Raw genomic sequence first — 22,320 nt, forward strand, 5'->3', positions numbered from 1 at the left:
AACATTTCTTTTTATTGTTGTACAATAACAAGCGCAAACATTGCTAGCCAACTGTTGCTTTAATTAAACTCTGTAAGACCTTACAAGCCAAGCAATTAATGCTTGCGCACACACAGCCAACGTGCAACATCTGCCGGAGACAGGCGCACAAGCAGGAACAAAAAAAAAAAAAAAACAAAAAAAAACAAAAAAGTGCCGTTCGCTCAGTTGTTGTTGTTATTTGTGCACCACATGCAGCGTGGCAACCTAATATGCAACAACTAATAAAATGCACAACAGGAATTACATAAATTACGCGTAACGTGAAATTAGTTAGCCTAATTAACATTTTGCCAATGCCCCCCGACTTACGCCTGCTCTCTATTTTTCTGTCTGCTCTCTTCTAGGCAAAATGTTTCTACGCCGTTGCACTTTTCTGCTGTTGCTCTGCCTAATTGCGAGTGACGCCAACGCCGTGCGCAAAACGAAGCGTCCTGTCAAGCCGGCCAAGCAAACAATTCCACGCACCAATGTGACGCCAGCGCCGGCAGCATTAGCTGCCACAACAAGCAGCAGTGCCAGCAGCAGCAGCTCCACGACAACAACCACCACCAGCGAACAGAGCGTGGAGGCAGCACCGCTGGTCAGCAGCACCAACAGCGCGATTAGCAACAGCGAGCTGCCCAAGCCGCTGCAGCCACAGAATGATGCACAGCCGGAGCCAAAGACAGACAAAGCGCCTGAGACGGACGAGGAGTGCGATCCAGATATGATTGGCTTCGAGATAATTACGGGGTAAGTGTCATAAGCCTAAGCAGAATGCCAAAGCAAAGTCAAATTTCAAAGCTGACGCAATTGAGAAATGTGTCTTATTTTCACTTTTACTTATATTCCAATCGGGCTTATTTCCAGCCAAATTAATGTATGTTAATGAACTGCAAGCTAAAGTCTAAGATTTAGTCCAATTAACTAATTTGCATAGGATTGGGACCTAACGGCATCCAATGCAAATGTTAAAAGGCCCAAAGCAGGTGGCAGGAATTACGGCGGGAAGGGGTCGTTTTATATGGGCGAAACGAGGCTTGTCTAATCACATGGTTTGTTTGGATGTCGGGCAAGCACAATACACTAGAGGCGCCGACGGCAGCTGTTTATGAGCTTTCTTTCATCGCAGCAGCTGCTGCCGGCAACAGCAAGTTCGTTGCTTGAGTCTTTTGTTTAGCCGCTTACTCATAAGCCAGTTATGCGGGGGCACCATGACGTTATATTTGGTAAATGCGATTAAGGTATACTTTCGTTTTTCTTTTCGACACGCTCGAGCTGTTACTGGCTAATCAAATTGGATTAAGAGACTTTACGAATTAATCAATTTAAATTAATGTTTACCGCTTGGATATTGATGAGCATTTGAAGTATGGAAAAAATTGGTCTAGTGTAAAATGGAAGTTTGTGAAATGTGTTTGTCAGAGCTTAAGATGTAATTCTTCCAAATGACATACAAAAATTCGTTGTTTACTTTCGACACCAGCAGGGATTAGTGTCATCAAGTTTTGACGCATTATCATCTCTTTTCATCTCTTTTCTCTCCTGCAGCTATGTATTGTCGGCACCCTCAAAAATGTTGGATACACTACCCGGCACGCTGATGCTTACGGACTGTTTGGAGGCTTGTCAGAGCAACGAGTCCTGCAGTTCTGTCAACTATGAAACCGGCTTGTGTGTGCTGTTCAAGACAACTGCCGATAAATTGCCAGGTGAGTTAGAAAGTGTGAGAATCTGTTGCTGTTGCAACTTGTGCTGTTGCAGCTGCTGTTTTGTGTGCCAAAGAAAGTTCAATAATTTAGTTGGCCACTCGTTCATTCAATTATTGAGTTCTAGTTCATGGTGGCCAAAGCGCTGGCGAATAAATCACCAGCGTCAGCAGCAGTGCGAAACACGCCTTTGGTTTTACGCATGATTTGGCAAGCAAGCAGGCAGGCAGACAGAGCGACGACGACGGACGGCAGACGACAAACGACAGACGACAGACGACGGCTCCAAGTTGGCCTGGGCCCAAGCAAACTAGATTTTGCCTATTCTGCAAACTGGCTTTTGGCATTGGCGTTGCGCTAACGCATAATTTCAGGCCAGCCTTGTCGCTGTTGCCGTTGCTATTGCAGTTGTCGTAGCAGTTGCCGTTGCCGTTGCCGTTGCATTTACTGCTGCTATGTTTCTCAACGCCTGTTACTTTGCAGTGAAGGGGCGTGTGCGTAAAACGCACCACACGCATTATACGCACCACATGCACCACACACTACTAGCACCATTTAATGTTTTTGGCTTGGCTCTTTTGCAGGTTCACTTTCGCGCTCACAATTTCCGGTTTTCACGATCTACGCACAGAAATCGTGTTTGGGTGTGCGTCCTTGCTCCAAGGCCTGGTGCGTTGATCGCGTTCAAGGTTACCGCCTGCCCGAACATGTCAAATCTAGTCAGACGGTGCTGTCACGTCGCGACTGCTTGGAGCTCTGCCTAGGTGAAACAGAGTTTACGTGCCGGTAAGTCAACTGAAGATGAACAGGATGCAGCCATCAGCTGTTTAGATTGCCATTACATAATCTCTACACAAGTTGATCCAGTTATGTATATTCAGAAACATGATATCGCGATGCCACAGGTGTTACTAGGCTACTAAACAGACACTTTAAATTGAGAACTGGTTCGATCAAGATAAAAGTGTAAATGAACTGTAAAATCCGATACCAGAAATGGCATTGATTTGTGATAAGAAGCTAAGCAGAAGCGCCTGCCAAATTGATTTAGATTTCAATTGAGATAATGTTGAGTGCAGATATTATTGATGAAGTACACAGAGGAAATCCTAACTCTTACCAAAAGATAACAAAAATGCACACATATCATATAAACACTAACGATATACAGAATAATTTAAAAGAAAGATTGCAGTGATAAAGTTTATAAATACAAGAATCTCTGTAAGGTTAGTTCACATTAGAGACTTGTTTGGATAAAAGATAAAGTCAGGAGATAAATAACAGAATTAGCGAGCTAAATACAAAAATGTTGTAATGGCTAAGTAGAACAACGAAAACTTAATTTAGCTATCTACTCTTAAGTATTTCCTCTAATTACTGGAATCATTATTCTATTTTAATTGAGCTAGCTTAAAGTAGCCTGCATAGATATGGTTTAACGACAAATCTTCACTTGCTTCGAGTAGCTTTCTATATAACTGGCACCTTTCTACACACTGTACCTAATGCTATATCTTCGCATTCTTTCTTTATCTTCCTCTTTCTAAAAACAAAACAAAAATATCTTCAACCTATTCTACTGCCTATCTCAATGCGTACACCTCTGCCGCTCATAACTCTCGCCTTGCGCAGCTCGGCCAACTTTTATCGCCACTCTGGCCTGTGTGAGCTCTCAGACATGGATCGCATCACGCTATCGGCGGGAAACAGCGTTGAAGCTTATGAAGGCGCCGACTATCTGGAGAATAATTGTGCTGAGGAGCCCAGCAAGCTGTGCGAATTCAAGCGTATCTCGGGCAAGATTCTAAAGACAGTGGATTCCGTTTATCAGGACATTAACACAATTGATGAATGTCGCGATCTGTGCCTTAACTCGCCCTACAGGTAAAGCCAGCGCATTAAACAAGTAAATGAATGGTTCTCACAGCTCCGACTCTGACAGATGCCACTCGTATGACTACAATGACACTGGCGACATGGTCTGCCGTTTGTCGCATCACAGCCGCGCCACATTGACGGATGTGATGGATCCCTATCTCGATGTGCCCGAAGCAGCCACATATGAGCTGTCCGCCTGCTACAATGTGTCTATCGAGTGCCGTTCCGGTGAGATGATCACCAAGATACGCACCTCCAAGCTGTTCGATGGCAAGGTCTATGCCAAGGGAGCACCCAAGTCTTGCTCCATAAGCGTGGACAAATCGCTGGAGTTTGATTTCCGCATGGGTTACAACGATCTCGAATGCAATGTGCGCCAAAGTGCCTATGGTCGTTATATGAACGATATTGTTATACAGCATCATTCCATGATTGTCACCTCCTCCGATCTGGGCCTGGCTGTCAGCTGTCAGTATGATTTGACCAACAAGACGGTGCTGAACGACGTGGACTTGGGTGTCACTGGCGAGATCGAATCGTCGCTTAGCGAGGAGATAACCATCGATTCACCGAATGTCATTATGAAAATCACCTCACGCGATGGCAGCGACATGAAGCGCATTGCCGAGGTCGGTGATCCTCTGGCGCTCCGTTTCGAGATCGTTGAACAGAACAGCCCGTACGAGATCTTTGTGCGCGAACTGGTCGCCATGGATGGTTCGGACAGCGCCGAGATAACTCTGATCGATGCTAATGGCTGCCCTACCGATCAATACATCATGGGCACCATACAGAAGCTCTCGCACAATCGCAAGGTGCTGCTCTCTCAGTTCGATGCGTTCAAGTTCCCATCCAGCGAGGTGGTACAGTTCCGCGCCTTGGTAACGCCCTGCATTCCACGGTGCGAGCCTGTCATTTGTGATAGTGAGGATGGCGCCAGCGGCGAACTGAAATCTCTTGTCTCCTATGGCCGCAGGAAGCGCTCCGTGGTGAATGGCACCGATGGTGGTAAGTATCGCCCAGCTGCTGACTGACTTTTGGCTTCTGGCGGTGGCTCATTACGTTGCTAACTGCTTGCAAATTCACAGGCGAGTTCATGGTCAGCACACGCCAGCAACGCGAGCGCCGCGATGTTAACCCAGCCCCAGCCGATGATAACATACTGCTCGTGCAGTCCATACAAATCACAGACAAGTTTGGCTTCCAGGCCGAGGATGGCAGCGACGCCGGCCAGAATTCTGCCGAGCCCCATGAGAAGGCCTACGCGGGCGTTCCTCAGGACAAGCTCACTTGTCTTAATGGCTATGGTAAGTTTTGCTCCCTCTGTGAAAATGCCCAATCAAGAGCGAATCAAAGCATCCAAAGTTGATGCTGCTGCTGTTCCCGCTTCAGCTGCTGCTTCTGCGCGCTGATTTGCATAGACAAGCAGCCGGAGAACGTTGTTGACGTCGTGCTGCTGCAGCCAGCGGGTGGCGGATGGCTGCAACTGAGGATGCGAATGCGTTTTGGGGGCTGCGGCCAGCTGTCCGCCTGCCAGATGCCTGCTGCGTCGTGAGCCAGCGGCTTGTTTTGGCCATTGTTGGCTGCTCGCTAATTTTGATAATGAATCAATTTTTCATCATTGCCACTGACGACTGACTGCATGAGAAATAAATTGGATTCTCTAGCTATGTGGCTCATGTCCAGAACGTGTACAGCTCTGGCTGCCAACAAGTTATGATGCAAATGCTAATGCCGAAACCAATGCCGATGCCGATGCCGATGCTGACGCCGCAGTGTCGCCGGCTCACGACCAGGTCACTGGTTCAATGTGATGTGCTGCGCCAGCTGTGCAGGATGAGATGCTGTGGCTGCGGCTTTTGCTGCCGCTGCTGCTGCTGCCGCTGCCGCATTACTGCACGCCTCATTTTCGTGCGGCGCGAACAGTTTGCACAGTTAGCTAACCCCCCGCGCTGCCCCCCTTTCTCCATCGTTATGCAGTTGTCATTGTGGAGCATTGTGGAGGTTTGTGGAGCAATTTCCATGCGCGTTGGACATGGAGCATTAATATCAAATGCAGCGTTGAAGCGTTAAATTTACAGCTTGTTAGACGGCAGCAGGTCCAGCTGCTGTGGCTGCTGCTGCTCTAGGTCCATTTGGTCCCCAGATGCAGCAGCGGCAGCCACATCAATTTCTGTTGCAATTACGCGCTGCACAACAAAGCGAAGCGCGTCGAGCTCATTGGCCGCAATTAGAGCAACGGTTTCCTCCTCAGTTTAAGCTCATTTACCACACACATTGAAGATTTAGAGCGAGAGCTTGAGCTTAAGCTTGAGCTTGAGCGAGTGCCCGGTTAATATTAATGCGTGTGGCATGTGGCATGCGCAATCAATCTAGCGGCCAGCTCTAGCTATACTCCATAATTTATACAAATTTATTTGAATTATGCATTCTTCATAACTCCATTCCAACGATTCTGTCTGTAATCTACCTGGCCATAAGCTTAAACTGATCAATTTATAAGACTACAATTTGAAGTTTATAGAACGCTTCAATTATCATTAAATTTGTTTTGGTTAAGTTATTATGTTTGATGTGAATGCAAACTATTGGGAAATTTAAAAAGAAAAATGGCCTAAAAACATAAAATTACTCTACACACTTATTCCGACATATTTATACGAAAAATCAATGATCTTATACTCATAATTTAGTTAATTTTTATTTAGTTTGATTTCGATTTTGAGCCTCGCATTTTTCTTAAGCTTCCACATAGTAGCGTTTACACAGAACAAGAACAAGGATTCTCTTTATGAAAGTAGGTTTTAAATAAGTTCTGTCAATTTCATATTACTTTATATCTTTCTTAAACTTGTATAAGTAGCAATGTTTTTTGAAGCTCATCTTAAAATACTTTGTAACGGGCAGGCAGAAATCAGAAGTCATTAATTAAAATGCAAAAAATTTCCCGAAATCCCCCTTTTAATTCACAGTTCCTATAGGCAGACTCATAATGTCTCTATTATTTCTTATTGCACTCAAACCCACCGATTGACTCTCCTCACTTTCATTTAATATCCCTTTTCCTGATTGGTTTCCTTCACTTTCCCCGCCAATAATAATAAGTCCAATGTTCAGCTTTTTCAATATGTGTCCAATCAAGTTTTCCTCGCTTTCATCTCAGATGCAACATGATGCACGTCCGATTTGTGCACTGGTTCCCATAGTGTTAAAGTCGAAAACAACAACGTGCCGATCTTGTTCATTGTTCTAAGCTGTTTGTCTTTATTGTTGTTGTTGTTTTGTGTTTATTTTGAAATTGTATACTATTTGATTGCTTTTGTGGGTGCCCCCGAGCTCACTAACTTACCGTTTATCGTAATTGTAATAATTTCATGTATTTGTTGTTGTTGTGCGAGTCATACGCACAGGCAGACTGACAGACAGAGAGAGAGAGAGAGAGAGGCAGACCGACAGACAGACAGACTGAGCGAGAGGGTGAGAGAGATGGACAAACAGATAAAAGGTAAACCAAGCACATAAATAAAGGCTCAAGTGCGTGCGCTTTGTTATTGAAACTCGTTAAAGTCATTGCCAACAGACCACGACAACGATGACGACCACGACAACAACAACAACATTGTTATTTGTTGTTGCTCTTGTACGTTGGGTTACATTTGGCTGTTTGTGTGTGTGTTTGTTGGCCTTAAGCCGTCGGCGCTTACTTTTTATGGGCATTTGATGTACAACACCACCAACAACAACAGCCACAACAACAACGGCAGCATGCATATGTACGCTGTAATCTGTGATAGTCATCAGCAAAGTCGTCGTCGTCATCATCATCATCATAATCATCATCATTGTCGTTGTCATCGTTGCTCTTAAATTCAGAATTTCGTGAACTGGACGACAACGCATGCAAGCAAACGAACGGAGGAACAGTTTGCTCTGCACTTTGTCGGCACTTTCACCCGATTTCTACCATTGGCATTGGCATTTCGAATTTCCTCTGTCCATTGGCCGTTGGTTTTACTCCCAATCTACCATCTCCGGTCTCTCTGTTGCGGCTTATTTATGTGGCATGTTGCACTTTTGAGTGCATGCCCCGCCGCGTGTAGGAGAGCATGAAAAGTGAAGCCTTGGCCGAAAAAAAAAACAAAAAAAAAACAAAACAAAAACAACAAAATAAATAAATAAGAAAAAAATAAAAGAAATATGCAACTCATGCACTAAATTGTCGCTGCTTTATTTTCTCATTGTTTTTGTTGATCTTCAACTTGTTGCTGTCAAAGTTGGTCACTTGGTCGGTCGTTGGTTTCGTTTTTGTTCGACGCGGTAGCCCAAGGCAGCGCCGCTCTTGGCCAGAGCTTAGCGAGTGAACTGGGTCAAGTGGTGTACACTTTTGTTTTCTTTGATAACTAAGTCGGTTGGTTTCGTAGTTGCTTCCTTGTTGCTTGCACTGGTTCCTCATTATCTGCCATTCGCTCTTGCTCATTTTCCTGTTTTGATAAGCATGCCGTTAATCCAGTTTGGGTTCTAATCTAACTCTTGCTCTCTCCCATCTTCATTTGCAGGTCTGATCTTTGCCGGTTCACTGTTTCTGCTCGCCCAGCTAAGCATCTTTGGCATTTGGAAGACCGTGCAGCGACGCACCCGCAAGGAGCGCTATCTGTATCAGCAGGACCCCACGCCAACCATCACATATGGTGCGCCCACCATTCTATATGGACCACCCCCACCATCGGGTGGCAACGCTGCAGCGTCGCATGTGAGCAGCGCCAAGGATACGCTGAGCAAGCTGTACGACAGCGGCATGAATGGACGCTATGGTCAGCAGTACTAAGATGGGTATCGGATAGCTCTCACAATTAGCTGGGAACAAACGCAATATGCCTCGAAAGCTTCAAAAGATTCGATGAGACTTGAATAGCACATATACATACATAATCGCCAAGCAGCGATGCATGAAAATCATTTGAAAAATTCATAGTTTAATTCTACGTAAAATTTAGTTTAAGCTTAATTTAATTAACACTTAATTTAATCGAATACGCAATCGAATACGCGAAAATTAATCGAACTGATTGCATTTCAAATGCGCGCTTTTAAATGCACTGGAAGCAATTTTCCAGCATTTTAAAACTGCGCATTGCATAGACAAAATCAAGAATTTAGCAGCAAAAATTGTAGTAAATTTTTAGAATTCTTCTCTCTAGCGGAAATTAGGCTAATTTTTTTTTGTGTGTAGTGAATATCTCTTGCATATGAGTATCTAAAATCTAAGTCTATAACTGAGGCAAATTGAAGTGCATTTATAACTTTTATTCTACCATTTTATTTATTGATTGTATTATTTATTGATGCTTCGAGCTGCTTTATACGTATATGTAGGAAACGTAGCCATAATATTTCCTGCAGATTTGCCAAATAATTTTGTATCAAAATGTTTGTGTCAAATTTCATGCATTCGGCTGCGTTTCAAAAACTCGAATCGACTATTTATTGTACTTAACTACTATTTATCACTAATTTATTTATTGCTAATGGCTTAATGCTAATTTATTGCCGAAACGCAGAGAGGTGCTAAGTTTTAGGTGCTTAGTATGGGGCTACACATCAGCAAGACATCAGCACAAAAAGGCTAAAGTTTAAGGATCTTAAGTTTAAACGAGACAATTCATACACATGAAGAAATATATATTTTTCTAAACAAATTGTACTGATTAAGTAATGCAATAAACTCTATAAACATCTCTAAATATCAAGTGTGTTTTCATTCATATAAAAAGTTTTGGTTTGTGTGTTGAAGAAGTTTTTGTATAAATAAAAAAGATTATTTATATATAACACTAGCAGGCCTTGCTCGTGGCACGTATAAAATAAATTCTCTCAAAGATCTTTGAAAATGAGTTTAAGGCCGATCGGAAAGTTAGCAACAACTTTCATACAAACGTTTTTCACAAATTAACCACTGTTTTGGGTGAAATTTTCCCAAGTCGGTGTAATCCGCATTCATAAAGTTCTTGTGTAGAACTTTGAAATAAGTTTGGAGCAATTCGAAATATACAAAAAACTTCTCCAAAAAAATCTTAGAATCGCACTTTCCAACGAGGAAGTTTGGATTCTGTGAAACGAGTGAAACACGTCTCAAATGATTTTTCATATAGATCCTTGGAAATGAATTTGAGCGCAAAACGTCACCCACTAAATCTTTAACCACCATTTCCACCAAGGAGAAATGCATTTTTCAGCAAGTGTGAAACACCCCTCAAATGAATTTGAACAAAGATCTTTGAAAATGAGTTTGAGGTCGGATGGTTAACAAAAGACAGAAAGTTGCATACAAAAGTTTTTAGCGATTTTTCCACACTTGCGGGCGAAACCACGTCTTAACGTGCACCTTCATCACATAAGGTAACTACAGTGAAAATGTAAGCTTCCTAGCTCTGTGCGTTGATCACCAATCAGTCATTCTTAAGTCAGTCAGTCAGTCAGTCAGTCAAACAGTCAGTCGGGACAAACAGTTCTATAGAGATGAAATAGAAAAGAATACAGGCTGTTTCATCTTCCCAATATACTCAACAATATAATATATGTTTATATATATATATATATATTATATATATATAGATATATATAATGATATATGTATAATTATGTTTATTTTGTGAATTATTCTGCAATAAAATGTAATTAATTGTAATTTCTCAAATGCATAACGTTTGAAAACTACGAGATTTGATTGGAATTGAATTATTGATCAGGCCCGCATTTTATTCCATCAAGTTTAGAATCAAACCCTGAGAGCCACAAATCATAAACCAGCGGCAATATTTTGCATATTATTCAAAAATAAGAAACAACTCTTATTCTTAACGAAAGTTTATGGCCCATTGTTCTAGTAAAGTGAAAATAATATTGTAGATAAGGTTTTTTTTTTGTATGAGGAACTCTTTGAAGCGCCTAGTTGATGAGTTTTCTAAAGTAAAACAAAAGAATTTACTTCTAAAATAAATGCATTTTTACCGGAACGAAACGAAAACGGATCGACTGGGTCCAAGTATATAACGCCTACAGTTAAAAAATCAGAGCTCGACTAATTTCTAGACGAATTTGCATAAAAACACACAGTTAGAGAAACGTACAGACGGATATGACCGTAGCGACTGGGCTATTAATTGTGAGTACATCATTCCAATAAAAATTAGAATACTCAGTGAAATTGTACAAAAAGCATATTGTATTTATGTAGCTACGTACAATAGGTACTGAAAGAACGGCTCCACCCGTCATGCCCCATATTCATAATGATATATGTGTTTTTTTTCCGCATCCATTCTTTATAATCCAAAACACGAGTCAGCTTAATTAACATTCTGTAGTTGAAATTGGCTGACAAATTGCTGGTTGAATAAATGTATTACCACATGTAGCTGCTGCTGAGGCCTCTTAATGGCAATATGTCATTAAAGCAATTGATGGATTGACAGAGTGTCGACAGTAGCAGCCCTGCAGACAGACTGACAGCAACTGGCAACTGGCAGCTTCTCGTTAGCAACTTTAAGTTTTGTTTGTCAAAGCAGTTAAGCCTGAAGTATGACAAGTGCGTTCGCAGGTTAAGTGAAATGCTAAAATGGCAACAAATTATAATAATTTCACGGCTTTGTAGGCAGTCAGGCACACTTCGGGCACACAGCACACAACTGCCATATCACTCACACACACACACTCGGCTGCTGGACTGGGCCAGCAGACCAACATAAGTGTTAATCAAATTATAAAGCATAGCAACAAGTTTACCGAGGCGTTTTACGATCTCTTTAACGCTTCAGCTACGCACGCCATTAACAGCGAGAGGCTGGGCGCTGAGAACTCAAAAGCCGAGCGGCAACTGATCAAAAATTCAGAGTTGTAGCACTTGAAAAACTGAAACTGAAACTGAGACGACGGCGGCGGCATCCATTAATCAAACGCACACATCAACGATCTGTGCGAATAGTTGAGACGCGTGCCGCAACGCTGAGCGCTAAATAAAGACATCGACCAAAAGATCTGGAGGACCGAGACCTGAAAGCGTGTCCGAGTAGGTGCCAAGACGCATGTGCGTCGTGCGTTGGCTTGAATAAAACGCCCCTATTAAAAAAGCATCAACAACGCGTTGAGCGTTGACAATTTTTATGGCCAACTCTGGTGCGTATTTGGTCTTAGACCGAGCTCGTATAGACCAGGCCACTCTTGTCAGCGCGCCGCATGTGGCTGGCTATAAGAGCCGGCTGCACGACGTGGCCAAGTGTGGGCATTAACGCTGACAGCTATGCAAATACCTGGCCATTAAGTCTTTGTCATTTAGCAATGTCTTTTAATTAGCGGTGTGGCCTGTGGCCTGTGGCCCGCTGTTGCCTGCAGTTGACTGTAGTCAATATGCCCAGGACTAGCTTTCTAAATACAATAGCTTTTTGGCTGAAGTAGGAGGAGGCCCAGTAACACCCACACTTCTTGACACTCGGTTTGGTTGCATTGACAAACGTTTTGCTCGCCTTTTGGCCCACATCGCTGCATAAAGCTCGCATTGAACACCCTCACGCTTTATGGCCATTTGCATTTGCATTTAAATGTTTTTGACGGAGCTGATTTTGTTGCACAGCGCTTCCTGAGAGCGCATCCGCCAGCGTTTGCCATGTTGGCCACATCACGATTTCTTGGCCTGGCCGCCTGTTGCTTTCTTGGTTTCTTCATAGTTTGCCGTTTGTTTACAGCTGCTCGCATTGATTGAAAAATTATGCACTTGCCATGAGACGATGGGCAATGTCAAATGCCAAATGCTAAAAAAGACCAACAGTGAAATTTTCACAATCGGCACACCGAACCTTATATGCCCAATCTGGCATAGATACATATATATATGGGAGTATATACGGTTTCAAAGGGAAGCCAAACTTATTCAAACTATGCCTCAGACCAGTCATATTTTAAGGCATCCATACACTGCACGAAAGCAGTTGCTCATTTGTGGTGAACGGCCTTTTTTTTAATAGACAAAATAACATAGGACACCTTAGAAGGCTTTTTCAAGCAGTAAAAAAACGAATTCACCTTTATTTCACGAAATTACCAGGCGCAGCCAACTTATTGCACCAAAGTAAATGTGCAGTGTTGCCAGATTGCTTAAATAATAACTTGACGCATCTGAATTCAAATTCAATTCCAGCCAAATGCATTTTATAGAAGGCAAGACAAACTCTTTGACAATGTGATAATACCCTTTCGTACAGGGTATGTTGCAGCCGTTGGTAGCTAGGAATTTTAGCACTTCAAACGAACAGCATTTTCCATTTTGGCAACCTGAAAGCAGAAAGCGAGGCCGGGCCTGCTTACTTTTCTTTTCGCCAGCTTGTCCTGCTCATTAGCAAAGCAGGCAGCGGTGTCTTTTTAGCCCATGGGCAATGCCAACACTGGCGACAGCTGTTAGCCAGTTTTCACCTAATTAAGCAAACAAACGTGTGGGAAATCGACTACATAGCCGCTGCGCCACACCACACACACCCCACCCCACTGAAGCTGATAACTTTCGCCTAGACTAGACTGTTTGGGGCTGGGCCAAACTAATTGCCTTGAACATGGGGTTTAAGTAGGCCCAAGGAATGCATCCAAACATTTGTCTCTAATTGCAGCGCTGCCCAATTGGGCAGGCCAAATTAAATTAAATGCAGCTCGAACCAAGCAAACGGGCCCAGGGGTGTGGGGGCAAAGGGGCAACGCGCAACGGCAACTGGCAACGGCAGTGGCATCAACAGCAACAACAACAACAACAACAACAGCGAGAACAGCAAACAGCAACAACAATTTGTGCAAAAATACAAATTGGAACATTTGTAGAAGCTGTGCGCAGGCGCAACGCTGTGAGAATTTATGGCCCTGCCGGGGTCACTGCCTAGTGGGGATAACATCTGTTGACGCGTCGTGCGCGCAATGCGCATGCAAGGCGCACCAGACCAAAGGACATTGACCAGACAGGGCCCACTGCCAGTGCCAGTGCCAGTGCCCAGAGCTCAGAGCCAGCCAAGCAGCCGTAGAGCTAGCCGAATTGGCAGACAGACAAAACCGTTGCGGAATTAGAAATTGCAAAATGGTTCAGTTCGGCCGCAGTTTTTTTACTGGCAACAATGTGCTATGAGCCAGAAATGCCTCCCAAATGCCGTTGCGAAAAGATAAAACGACCGCTACAATGTTCGAGTCCTTGAAGTCTTAATTTACAGGACAACTAAGTGTGGGAATATGCTTATCATGGCTCCTACTAGAGCTGACAATAAGAATAGTGTGTAATCTAAGCGCTACTTGGACTTTGGTAGTAATAATAGTAATAGAACTCATTTATAAGCGGTGTAAAATGGATTAAAAAATCACATTAGACACATTTGCTTAGTTCTCTTATTCAGTATATTCGGCTGCCGTAGCTTAGATTAGGAAATAATTTGTAACTCTAGAAAGCGTATGAAATTTATAAAATTCCCAAAAATTCTTTCTTGCATAACGATATGTAAATAGGAATGAAAATGGAAAATAGAAACAAAACAATGTTTAATACATAATAATACAATAGTTTAATAAAAAAGAAGTATTTAAGTACACACTATTATCTAGCTGAAAGCCCTGGTTGCCTTCATTTATTATTTACTTTTAAGTCTATAATAAATGAATATATATAAAATAACTATTTTTTAGGTTCATGAATTACTATATGCCTTGCCTCCACATTTTATGCATTTGCAAAAAAAGTTTCCTTTTTTTGTAAATTTTTGAATTTTTCTAGGGTTCTTCCCTACTACTTTGGACAATATGTATTCATTTATTATTGAATACAAATTTTAAGAAACAAAAGCAAAACTAACCCTATTTTCATCTCAAATTGCAGACATCATCGCGTTTCTCAATCATTAAATCCTAATTTTAACATATTGAAAAACTTAAATTTTTCCTTTTAAGTTTTGATATTTGTAGATCTATTTAGGAAGTATTATAACAAAATGCAAATGATTAATTGCAGTTATTTCTTAAGGCTGTTGATTGAGTTTGCGTTTGCAACCCTGGGCAAAGTTACTTCCGCTGCCCGATCTTGCAACAGTTGGTGGCAACTGTGCGACCTTTTGGTTTGCCGAATGGTGCTGCGTATTCAATTTGGCAATGGCTTGGGATCTTCCTTGTGGTTGAGGGCGTGCGTGAAGATTGCTTCGCTGCACAAGGAAGGCCGCTGGCTAGTCTCCCTCTTCTGAAACCAGCATGGAGAGCATGGAACGTTGGTCCATGCCCAGGCCCGAGCTCAGGCTCAAGTCCAGGTCTGGGGTTCGGGTTCAGGACAACAATCGCAGTAAGTGATTACGTAACCAGTGCATTGTTCTTTGGCTGCGTTTTTATTTCATTGAACAACGCAATGGAGGAGCGTCTGGAGGCCGCTTATCAGCATCAAACGACGCGAGGAAGCTGCAGCGAGCCAAGAAGAAGCTTGCAGCTAGCCAGAAAAATAATTTATTCACAGCCATTATGCGCTGCGAATTTATGCCACTTCCTGGTGGAACAACTACAAATAGCCATTTAAAATGCGATAAAAATAGCGCCAACGGGCGCAAAACCAAAACCAAAAGCCAAACGAAGATGCTGCACAATGCGCTCGCATCGCATCACACACAACTGGGGCGTGGCCAAGGCGTTTGCGGCGTTTTGCCGCAATGACTGCCAAGCATGAAACCGTAAAATGGTTTTTCAATAAACAGGCCCAAACAACAACGTAGCTGGGCCGAGTGTGCTGAGCCAGAAACTCGTAGCCGGCCAAACAATGCGACAAATATTTGAATATGTTAATTAGTTTAGCAATGTTGCAGACGGTGTTGTTGCAACTGGCAGTTGCTGTTGCATTTAGCTGGGCACGATCAGTTCTATCGGCGGACGTGCATCGGGGCAGTCTAATTTCATGTGTTGCCATCTTGTTAGGACAGTTAGGAGCAGTTAGTGTGTTGCAGTTGCAGTTGCAGCCAAAGCGTTTTGCATCTTCGCACCACAAGACTAACGAGCTCGAACGCCTGCCCCACGCCTGCACTTGCATTGCGATTCATATTTACGAGTATGCCACATTCGAGAAGTCGTACATATTTATGATTGGTATGCACTGGCCGGCTTTTGCTTCTGCTGCTGCATTTGCTTTTGCTTTTGCTTTTGCCCGGCTGTCATGCCCAGCGGCCTATGGCCACACACATGCAGCCAGGCCCAATAAAGCTGCCAATGAGCCGGGCTCTAAACAACTGACAGCCGACAGCAGCAGCAGCCTTATAAAGTCACAGGCCAGACCGAACAGCCAAGCGACTCCGCATTTTCGCCAATTGCACGCAAAGCTCAGATGGAGATGCTTCAGCTGATCTGTAAGCGGATGCCTCTGTGTGTGTGCCGCAGTGTTGGGCTGCACAGAAAGCAAGCTAGTTCTAGGAGAGCGGAGTGAAAATAGCTAGATTTTTGCATTGAAAAAGCGCTGCTTTGAGTTTTTTATAATTTCTTTTAGCATAATCAAAACAATATCTGCTTCGACAACACATTCATTTGCCAATTATTGGGTAGATAAAAAATATAAATGAAATTTTGAATAAATATTCCGCAATATTAAAAAAGAGAAAACGGTAAAACTCTAAACAAGTTTTAAGTGAAGCTAAAACTTCGGCCAATCCCCTTTGTCAGCCTTTCCAAAAAGCTTAGATTTGGCCAAAAATAAGTTGAGCTGGCAACACTGGCGTGCTTGCACACTCACCTGTGGCATTCTTTGCGTGCTGCGGCTGTAGGTGTTGCCCGGCACCAGCTGATGGCTTTGACAGCTACTAAATTCAGCTTTAAGCGCGCGAGACGCACGTTCCTTGTCCAATTTTGGGCAGCGGCCAAATGGTTTGGCCGGCCGGCGCTTATCGCTTGCCCATAAATTTATGTACGTCGTTGTTGTTTGCCAAATATTGCCAACTCGGAGGTCCTAGGCCAATAACTTGCCAAGACGACACGCAATGAAGTTGTTTGCCTTTGCCTGTTGCTACGCGCGGAATTTTGTTTGGCGTAAAAATGCAATTAACGGCACTTGTTCGCCATCGCTTGAAATTGTTGTTCTCCTGTTCTGTTGTATTTTCACTGTGACACAGCGCACACGACACGACCGAACACGTAACAGCATACACAAATTGCACGAAATCATTATAATAAAAATGCACTGATTGATTTTAATTACATTCCATATTTCACCACACTCCTATTTTACACTTGCACTCATTTTTTGTCATTTTCAGAAAAAAAAAACAATTTAGTGTTGTCAAGCGAGTGCGGGTTTGAGTATTAGCTAGCAACTATGTTTGCCAACCACTCAAATACAGCGTTGCCAATCATGTGGAAAGTACGTTAACATTGAACTGCATGTCATGATAAAACAAAAATGCTGTGACAGCGCTGTATTCAACACTTTTTCAATTAAAATGTCATTAATTAAATAAATAGTTAAAATTAATAGTATAGTGTATAGCATTAAAATATATACGATTTTCAAAATAAGCGGCACTCAATTAACAATAGTAAACACAGCAGTGTTGCCGTATCACCAAAAAAGATTTCGCTCTTCCGCGTGCGCTCTCACTCGCTCGCTCTCATATTATCTCTTCCTATTAGTATCTCAGGTAATTTTTAGCGTATTTCTCAACAATTACAAGGCATTTTTTAGCGCATTTTGCATGTGTATTACAGTGAAAGTGAAACCTGCGCCACAGACGAATAAAACACTGGCTACATTTTTTTTGTTCAAATTTAAGAATTAAACAAAATTAGGCAATTATAAAATAGCACGACAAAACAAAAGTTCAAACAAATAGCAAAATGTGTGGTGGTTTTACCTGCTCCAAGAACGCGCTCATTGCGCTTAACATTTTGTATGTGGTAAGCAGAAAACAAAAACCAACAACAAGAACAACACGAAAATTGCGTTGTGTACACAGGAAAAAAATTTGAAAATGTGCATTTACTCAATGCTGGTTAATTTGTGATTATTTATGATGGCTTTTGTTTCTATTTGGCATGATATTTTTCAGATGATTGGTTTCTTGCTGATTGGCGTCGGTGTCTATGCACGGGCGGCCTCCGTTGTCACGAATCTGCCAATTGTTGGTGGCATCCTCGCCTGCGGGGTGATACTCATCTGCATATCCATGCTGGGCCTTGCTGGCGCCGTCAAGCACCATCAAGTGATGCTCTTCTTTGTATCCTTTTTACAACGACAACAACAACAAAAATGCCCTACACACAGGTCTACATACCATATTTATCTTTGTATGTGCAGGAAATCTGCACGCACAAGTGAGCTTTGTCTATGCAATGTGCTCCTCCAGCCGCAGAGCTGAAGGTCAACGTATGTCGATGAGGCTGACATTTGCTCTAACTACACACATCCGCACATTTCAAATAGAAGCTCATAATTATGAATGCCCGTATGTGTGTGTGCAGGTCTGTGTGTTAAGTGTATTCCAGTTGGGCTTCAGCATGACGCAGCTGTTGGCATGAATCTAGTTACTTGGCTAATTGCTTTCCTCGGACTTCCGTACATTTAGCTATTGCGTCAGGTGGGGCTTATCAGAGCGTCTGTTTATAATAATAATATGAACTGATAACCAAATAGGTTAACTAAAGTATCGATAACATTATCATTCGTTGGTTGACCTTAACTCTGCTCAATGCAGTACATGATCATTTTGTTCATGCTCTTCCTCATCCAGTTCTCGATTGCCAGCTCCTGTTTGGCCGTTAACTCCGAGCAGCAGCAACAGTTCGCCGAGCAGGGCTGGAAGACGGTGCCACCCAAGCTGCGTAAACAGGTGCAGGACAGCTTCCTTTGCTGCGGCTTCAATGCCACCAGCAACAGCGTCACCAATGGCGAGGAGCCCAGCTGCGAGATAATCAATAGAGAGTGCTGTGCCGACTCAAAGGATCCGTTGTGCCGTTGCAGACCCTGCGGCCCCTTGTTGGAGGATAAAATTGATTATGCCTTCAAGCTGTGCGGCGGTCTGGGCATCTTCTTCAGCTTCACTGAGGTGAGTGTGTGGCGTAGTTCGGTTTCTTATATTCCAAACTGTAATCTCTTGCAATTGTATCTTCCCATGGCATGCATTCAGTTCGTTGGTGTCTGGCTAACAGTGCGCTATCGCAATCAAAAGGATCCGCGCGGCTTGCCCAGCGCCTTCCTCTAAATTGCATACTAAACAAATAATATAATTAACAAATACTAATTGCAGACGCACAAGCGCTCAAAACGCATGTGTCTCTACTGAAAAGAAAAATTAATGTCAATGTGTAAATTTCATATTCATGCAACAATCGTGGGTCTATCAGATCAACTTTGTGGCTAGCTGCTATCATACAGCACACACATACGTACACGCATACATAATATAGAAACATATTTATATTTACACAGGCATCTCTTACACATGCATAACTGCATGCCAACATACATACTAGGAAGTACTTTGTACTTACGGGATGTGGTCAAACATAACTAAGTACGCATTATGCATTAGGCCATACATACACACATTTACAACTCTAAAAATACTACATATACATCTAGAATACTACATATATATAATATATATATATATACAAGATATAGATGCGTGTTTAATCCTTTATAACAAACACCAGCAATCAAGTGTTTTTCGGTACTGAACATTAAACATATTTTACATCCACATACTTGCAAACATCTGTATGTCCCATATAATTCTTCATACACTAACAAACTCTTTGGCGAAGTATCCTAACTAAACTAAAGTATCTTAGAAAATTTAAACTCGGCTAACGCATCTGGTGAGACATATTCATATAATTATTACAATAATGTTTGGTTTTCTTAAGTTATTTCTATTCTTTTGTTTTAACATTATATTTATGTTTATTTCGGGACATATTTTCTAACTCATTTTCCACATTTTCCACAGGTTTTGGCCGTTTTTCTGGCGCGTCGCTATCGCAACCAGCACGATCCCTGCTATTTGCCCGCACGCGCTGTTTTTCCACACAACTATCAGTACTAAGTGGGCCACATAGGAGCTGCATAAGATCAAAGAGCCAAGGCGCTGGCAATTTTTAGTCAAAGGGACGAAGGCTGATTTATAATTGTGTACACAAATTTCCTAGCATGAACTGAGACAAAGCTAAATTCAGAGACCTCGTCTAAATGTCCTTTGAATATGTGCATTAAGCGCTTGATCAGTTTCTAGTTTTAATTGTTAAAAAGTGTTTAAGTTACCCAATTGAGATTATAAATGTGTTTGCTGTTCACTATGTAATATTTGTATATTTTATTATAATTGTACAATTTTTTCTTAATTTTTTAAGTTAGCTTATTATAAGTATTTTAGTTCTGTTTGCAACTGGCAACAATCAGAAAACACAACTGCTGTACCACTAATGAACAAAAAAATAATAATGAAAAATAGCTTAAAAACCATTTCGAACCTGATATAAGCGTAGAACCAAGTCAAATGTAACTAGCAACTGTAACTGTGTTTTAACAAAGCGTAACATATACATAAAGCAACTTATATACATCTACATACTATATATATATATATATACATATAAATATACATAAATAATTCAAGATATAGATGTTAGATGTGTGTTAAAACTTTGAGATTAGTTCTTATATTGCATAAAAAAAGAAAACCAACAATACATGTCAAGAAATATTTCTAAAGTCTTAAAATATCAAATACCCTTCCAAAGATAAAACACCTTGAGCTATGTTTTGCCTTCTTTGCTTCATTTCTTCTCGTTTTCTTACATCATCTGCATCTATCTATACATTTTCCAATTACTCTGCGGCGCCTACTGCTGCCTCCGCTGCTTGCACCCACGCAGGCAAACACACAAAGCCTTTAGCTATGCTCTTCTTCTTGCCGAACAACAACAAACACCTAAACCAATACATGCACACACACACACACAAATACAAACACCCACACACACAATACAACCAACAAGTTGAGATAGTTTTTCTCATGTGTTTCGTTTCGTATTTCCTTTCGAGCGACAAAGAAACCATTAAATAAAAATTCTCTGTATTCTGTGCTGTGATTGAAGTAAACATGATCTTTAAAAACCAAATAAATGCTCGAGTTTCATTTCACAATTTTTCTTGACGCTTAATTAAGCAAGCTGCTGTCTGTTGCCTGCGTCCTTCGCGTAAGGTTTCGGCTTTCTAAATGGACGCTGTATCCTTTTATTATTTGTGGTCGATAGGAAGCACTGTGGATGGAAGTGATTGCATGAAACAGAGTCTGAAAGATTAGTTAAGTGAAAACTAAATTGAATTGCTGCATACTCAAAGGTAGAATTTTCAAAAAATGTATTTTTCACTGCATAGCTGGGCAAGGATTTAAAAGGTAAAGCCTTGATATAAGCCTTGATGACTGGCTGAGCGACTGAATTATTGAATGACTGCCTGACTGATTGATGACAAAAGCACGCAAAAGTTTATTTTTTGGCTTCAAGTTTATAAAAAGACTAACATGTTTCCAACTAATGGTTTTTCATTCTACGAACATTAAACATATTTTCAGACAGAAGTGGACTTCAAGAATTACAGGCAGAATTGAATTTCCACGGAGGGAAAACTGAGTGAAAAAGTAATATTTAAAATCTCAAGCACAAACCCCTATTTATTTGTCATTATTTGGAATTATCTATAAGCATTTCCATCATACTCAATTCCTGAAACATTAACGGCTTATACAGCTTCAATTAAACAGTGAAAATGTTTTAAATGACCAGGTGTCGGCATTATTCTGCTGGCACCTATACTTAAATCCATTATGCAAATGAGGACCACGGTGCGCATGGCCGCATACCACAAGCCTGCCCTAGAAGATTAACGCACGCAGTTTGTTTGACACCTCCCCGGGGAGCTGGACTGGGAGTTGCTCTCGCTCGGCGTGTGGATAACATTTTGGGCAGACTTGACTGGGATGACGCAGCGTGGCCCAAACACATACCTAACTAATTTTCAGTGGGCACATGCCCCTGCGCTGTCACGAAGAGGCTACCAAAAGTGTTTCACTCAAACTTTTGGCCAACTGCGCTCAAACGAGGCCAAGTTCAACGCACTCGCGTCCGACTGAAATGGTGGAGCGCGCATTTAAGAAATCCCAGCAAGAGAGAGAGCGCGGGCAAGCTGAGTGAGCGCAATTTTTGTGGGCCAAGCAGAAACTGTTTGGGTTATGTAACGGATGCGCAGTCAGGTGGTGCCAGCTGGGTGGTGCTGGAGTTTCAGGGCACGATTGTGGGTGTCGGCTGAGCAGCGGGCTGTGGCTTCTGGGTTCCCAGACGATTTTTTTTTTGTTATCCTTCGCAACGGAAACGGCTGTTTGAAACAACATTTTGCTTGAGCTGTGGGCACTTATTCTTTACATGTCATGTTAACGAATGGACATGTCATGCACTCTTGCAAGCCCAAATGGGATATACATAGAAATATATATATATATTTAGCTAGTATCTATCTAGACTCTAGTCTTTGTGTGCACAAGTGTCTCTAAGGCAATCGAGTCCTGACGTAAATTCATTTATGCGCATGTGATTATCAGTTGCAGCTGCTCAACAGTGCCTATTATTGATTTTAAGTGAATCTATTGTATTTTCAAGAAATGCCCATTAAAAATAT

The 22,320-nt window shown here is 42.0% G+C and overlaps 2 protein-coding genes across 4 annotated transcripts; both read left to right on the forward strand.

Annotated features, from left to right (window-relative positions):
* The first annotated feature begins 391 nt into the window (after window positions 1-391).
* On the forward strand, window positions 392-8,901 carry LOC115771660. Its single transcript, XM_030717470.1, has 7 exons — window positions 392-774; window positions 1,573-1,733; window positions 2,315-2,516; window positions 3,366-3,617; window positions 3,676-4,619; window positions 4,700-4,918; window positions 8,168-8,901. Exons 1-7 carry the CDS (start codon window positions 392-394, stop codon window positions 8,434-8,436), a joined length of 2,430 nt encoding a protein of 809 aa, XP_030573330.1. The 3' UTR covers window positions 8,437-8,901.
* An 8,218-nt stretch (window positions 8,902-17,119) lies between these two features.
* LOC115772047 (tetraspanin-13) lies at window positions 17,120-20,769 on the forward strand. 3 transcript variants are annotated; one of them, XR_004019017.1, is made up of 6 exons: window positions 17,120-17,284; window positions 17,352-17,540; window positions 17,693-17,860; window positions 18,338-18,688; window positions 18,770-19,463; window positions 19,595-19,675. XR_004019017.1 is itself a non-coding variant. In XM_030717986.1 (5 exons), exons 2-5 carry the CDS (start codon window positions 17,481-17,483, stop codon window positions 19,688-19,690), a joined length of 675 nt encoding a protein of 224 aa, XP_030573846.1. In that variant the 5' UTR covers window positions 17,121-17,284; window positions 17,352-17,480; the 3' UTR covers window positions 19,691-20,769. The 3 variants fall into 3 exon arrangements, 2 of the variants coding, with proteins under 2 accessions (XP_030573846.1, XP_030573847.1); XM_030717986.1 differs by lacking the exon at window positions 18,770-19,463 and having other exon boundaries at window positions 17,121-17,284; window positions 19,595-20,769; XM_030717987.1 differs by lacking the exons at window positions 17,352-17,540; window positions 18,770-19,463 and having other exon boundaries at window positions 17,121-17,284; window positions 19,595-20,769.
* The last annotated feature ends 1,551 nt before the right edge of the window (window positions 20,770-22,320 follow it).

Source organism: Drosophila novamexicana, unplaced genomic scaffold (assembly GCF_003285875.2).
Source record: "Drosophila novamexicana strain 15010-1031.04,08,12 unplaced genomic scaffold, DnovRS2.1 tig00000108-arrow-pilon, whole genome shotgun sequence".
NCBI lineage: Eukaryota > Metazoa > Arthropoda > Insecta > Diptera > Drosophilidae > Drosophila > Drosophila novamexicana.

Bases quoted from the DNA above. Each gene is read 5' to 3' on its own strand.
- LOC115772047 (XM_030717986.1), top strand. From the start codon at position 17,481: ATGTGTGGTGGTTTTACCTGCTCCAAGAACGCGCTCATTGCGCTTAAC. The intron at 17,861-18,337 runs GTATCCTTTTTA...TGCTCAATGCAG, and splicing joins ATCAAGTGATGCTCTTCTTT to TACATGATCATTTTGTTCAT. The intron at 18,689-19,594 runs GTGAGTGTGTGG...CATTTTCCACAG, and splicing joins TCTTCTTCAGCTTCACTGAG to GTTTTGGCCGTTTTTCTGGC.
- LOC115771660 (XM_030717470.1), top strand. From the start codon at position 392: ATGTTTCTACGCCGTTGCACTTTTCTGCTGTTGCTCTGCCTAATTGCG. The intron at 1,734-2,314 runs GTGAGTTAGAAA...GCTCTTTTGCAG, and splicing joins AACTGCCGATAAATTGCCAG to GTTCACTTTCGCGCTCACAA. The intron at 4,620-4,699 runs GTAAGTATCGCC...GCAAATTCACAG, and splicing joins GGTGAATGGCACCGATGGTG to GCGAGTTCATGGTCAGCACA.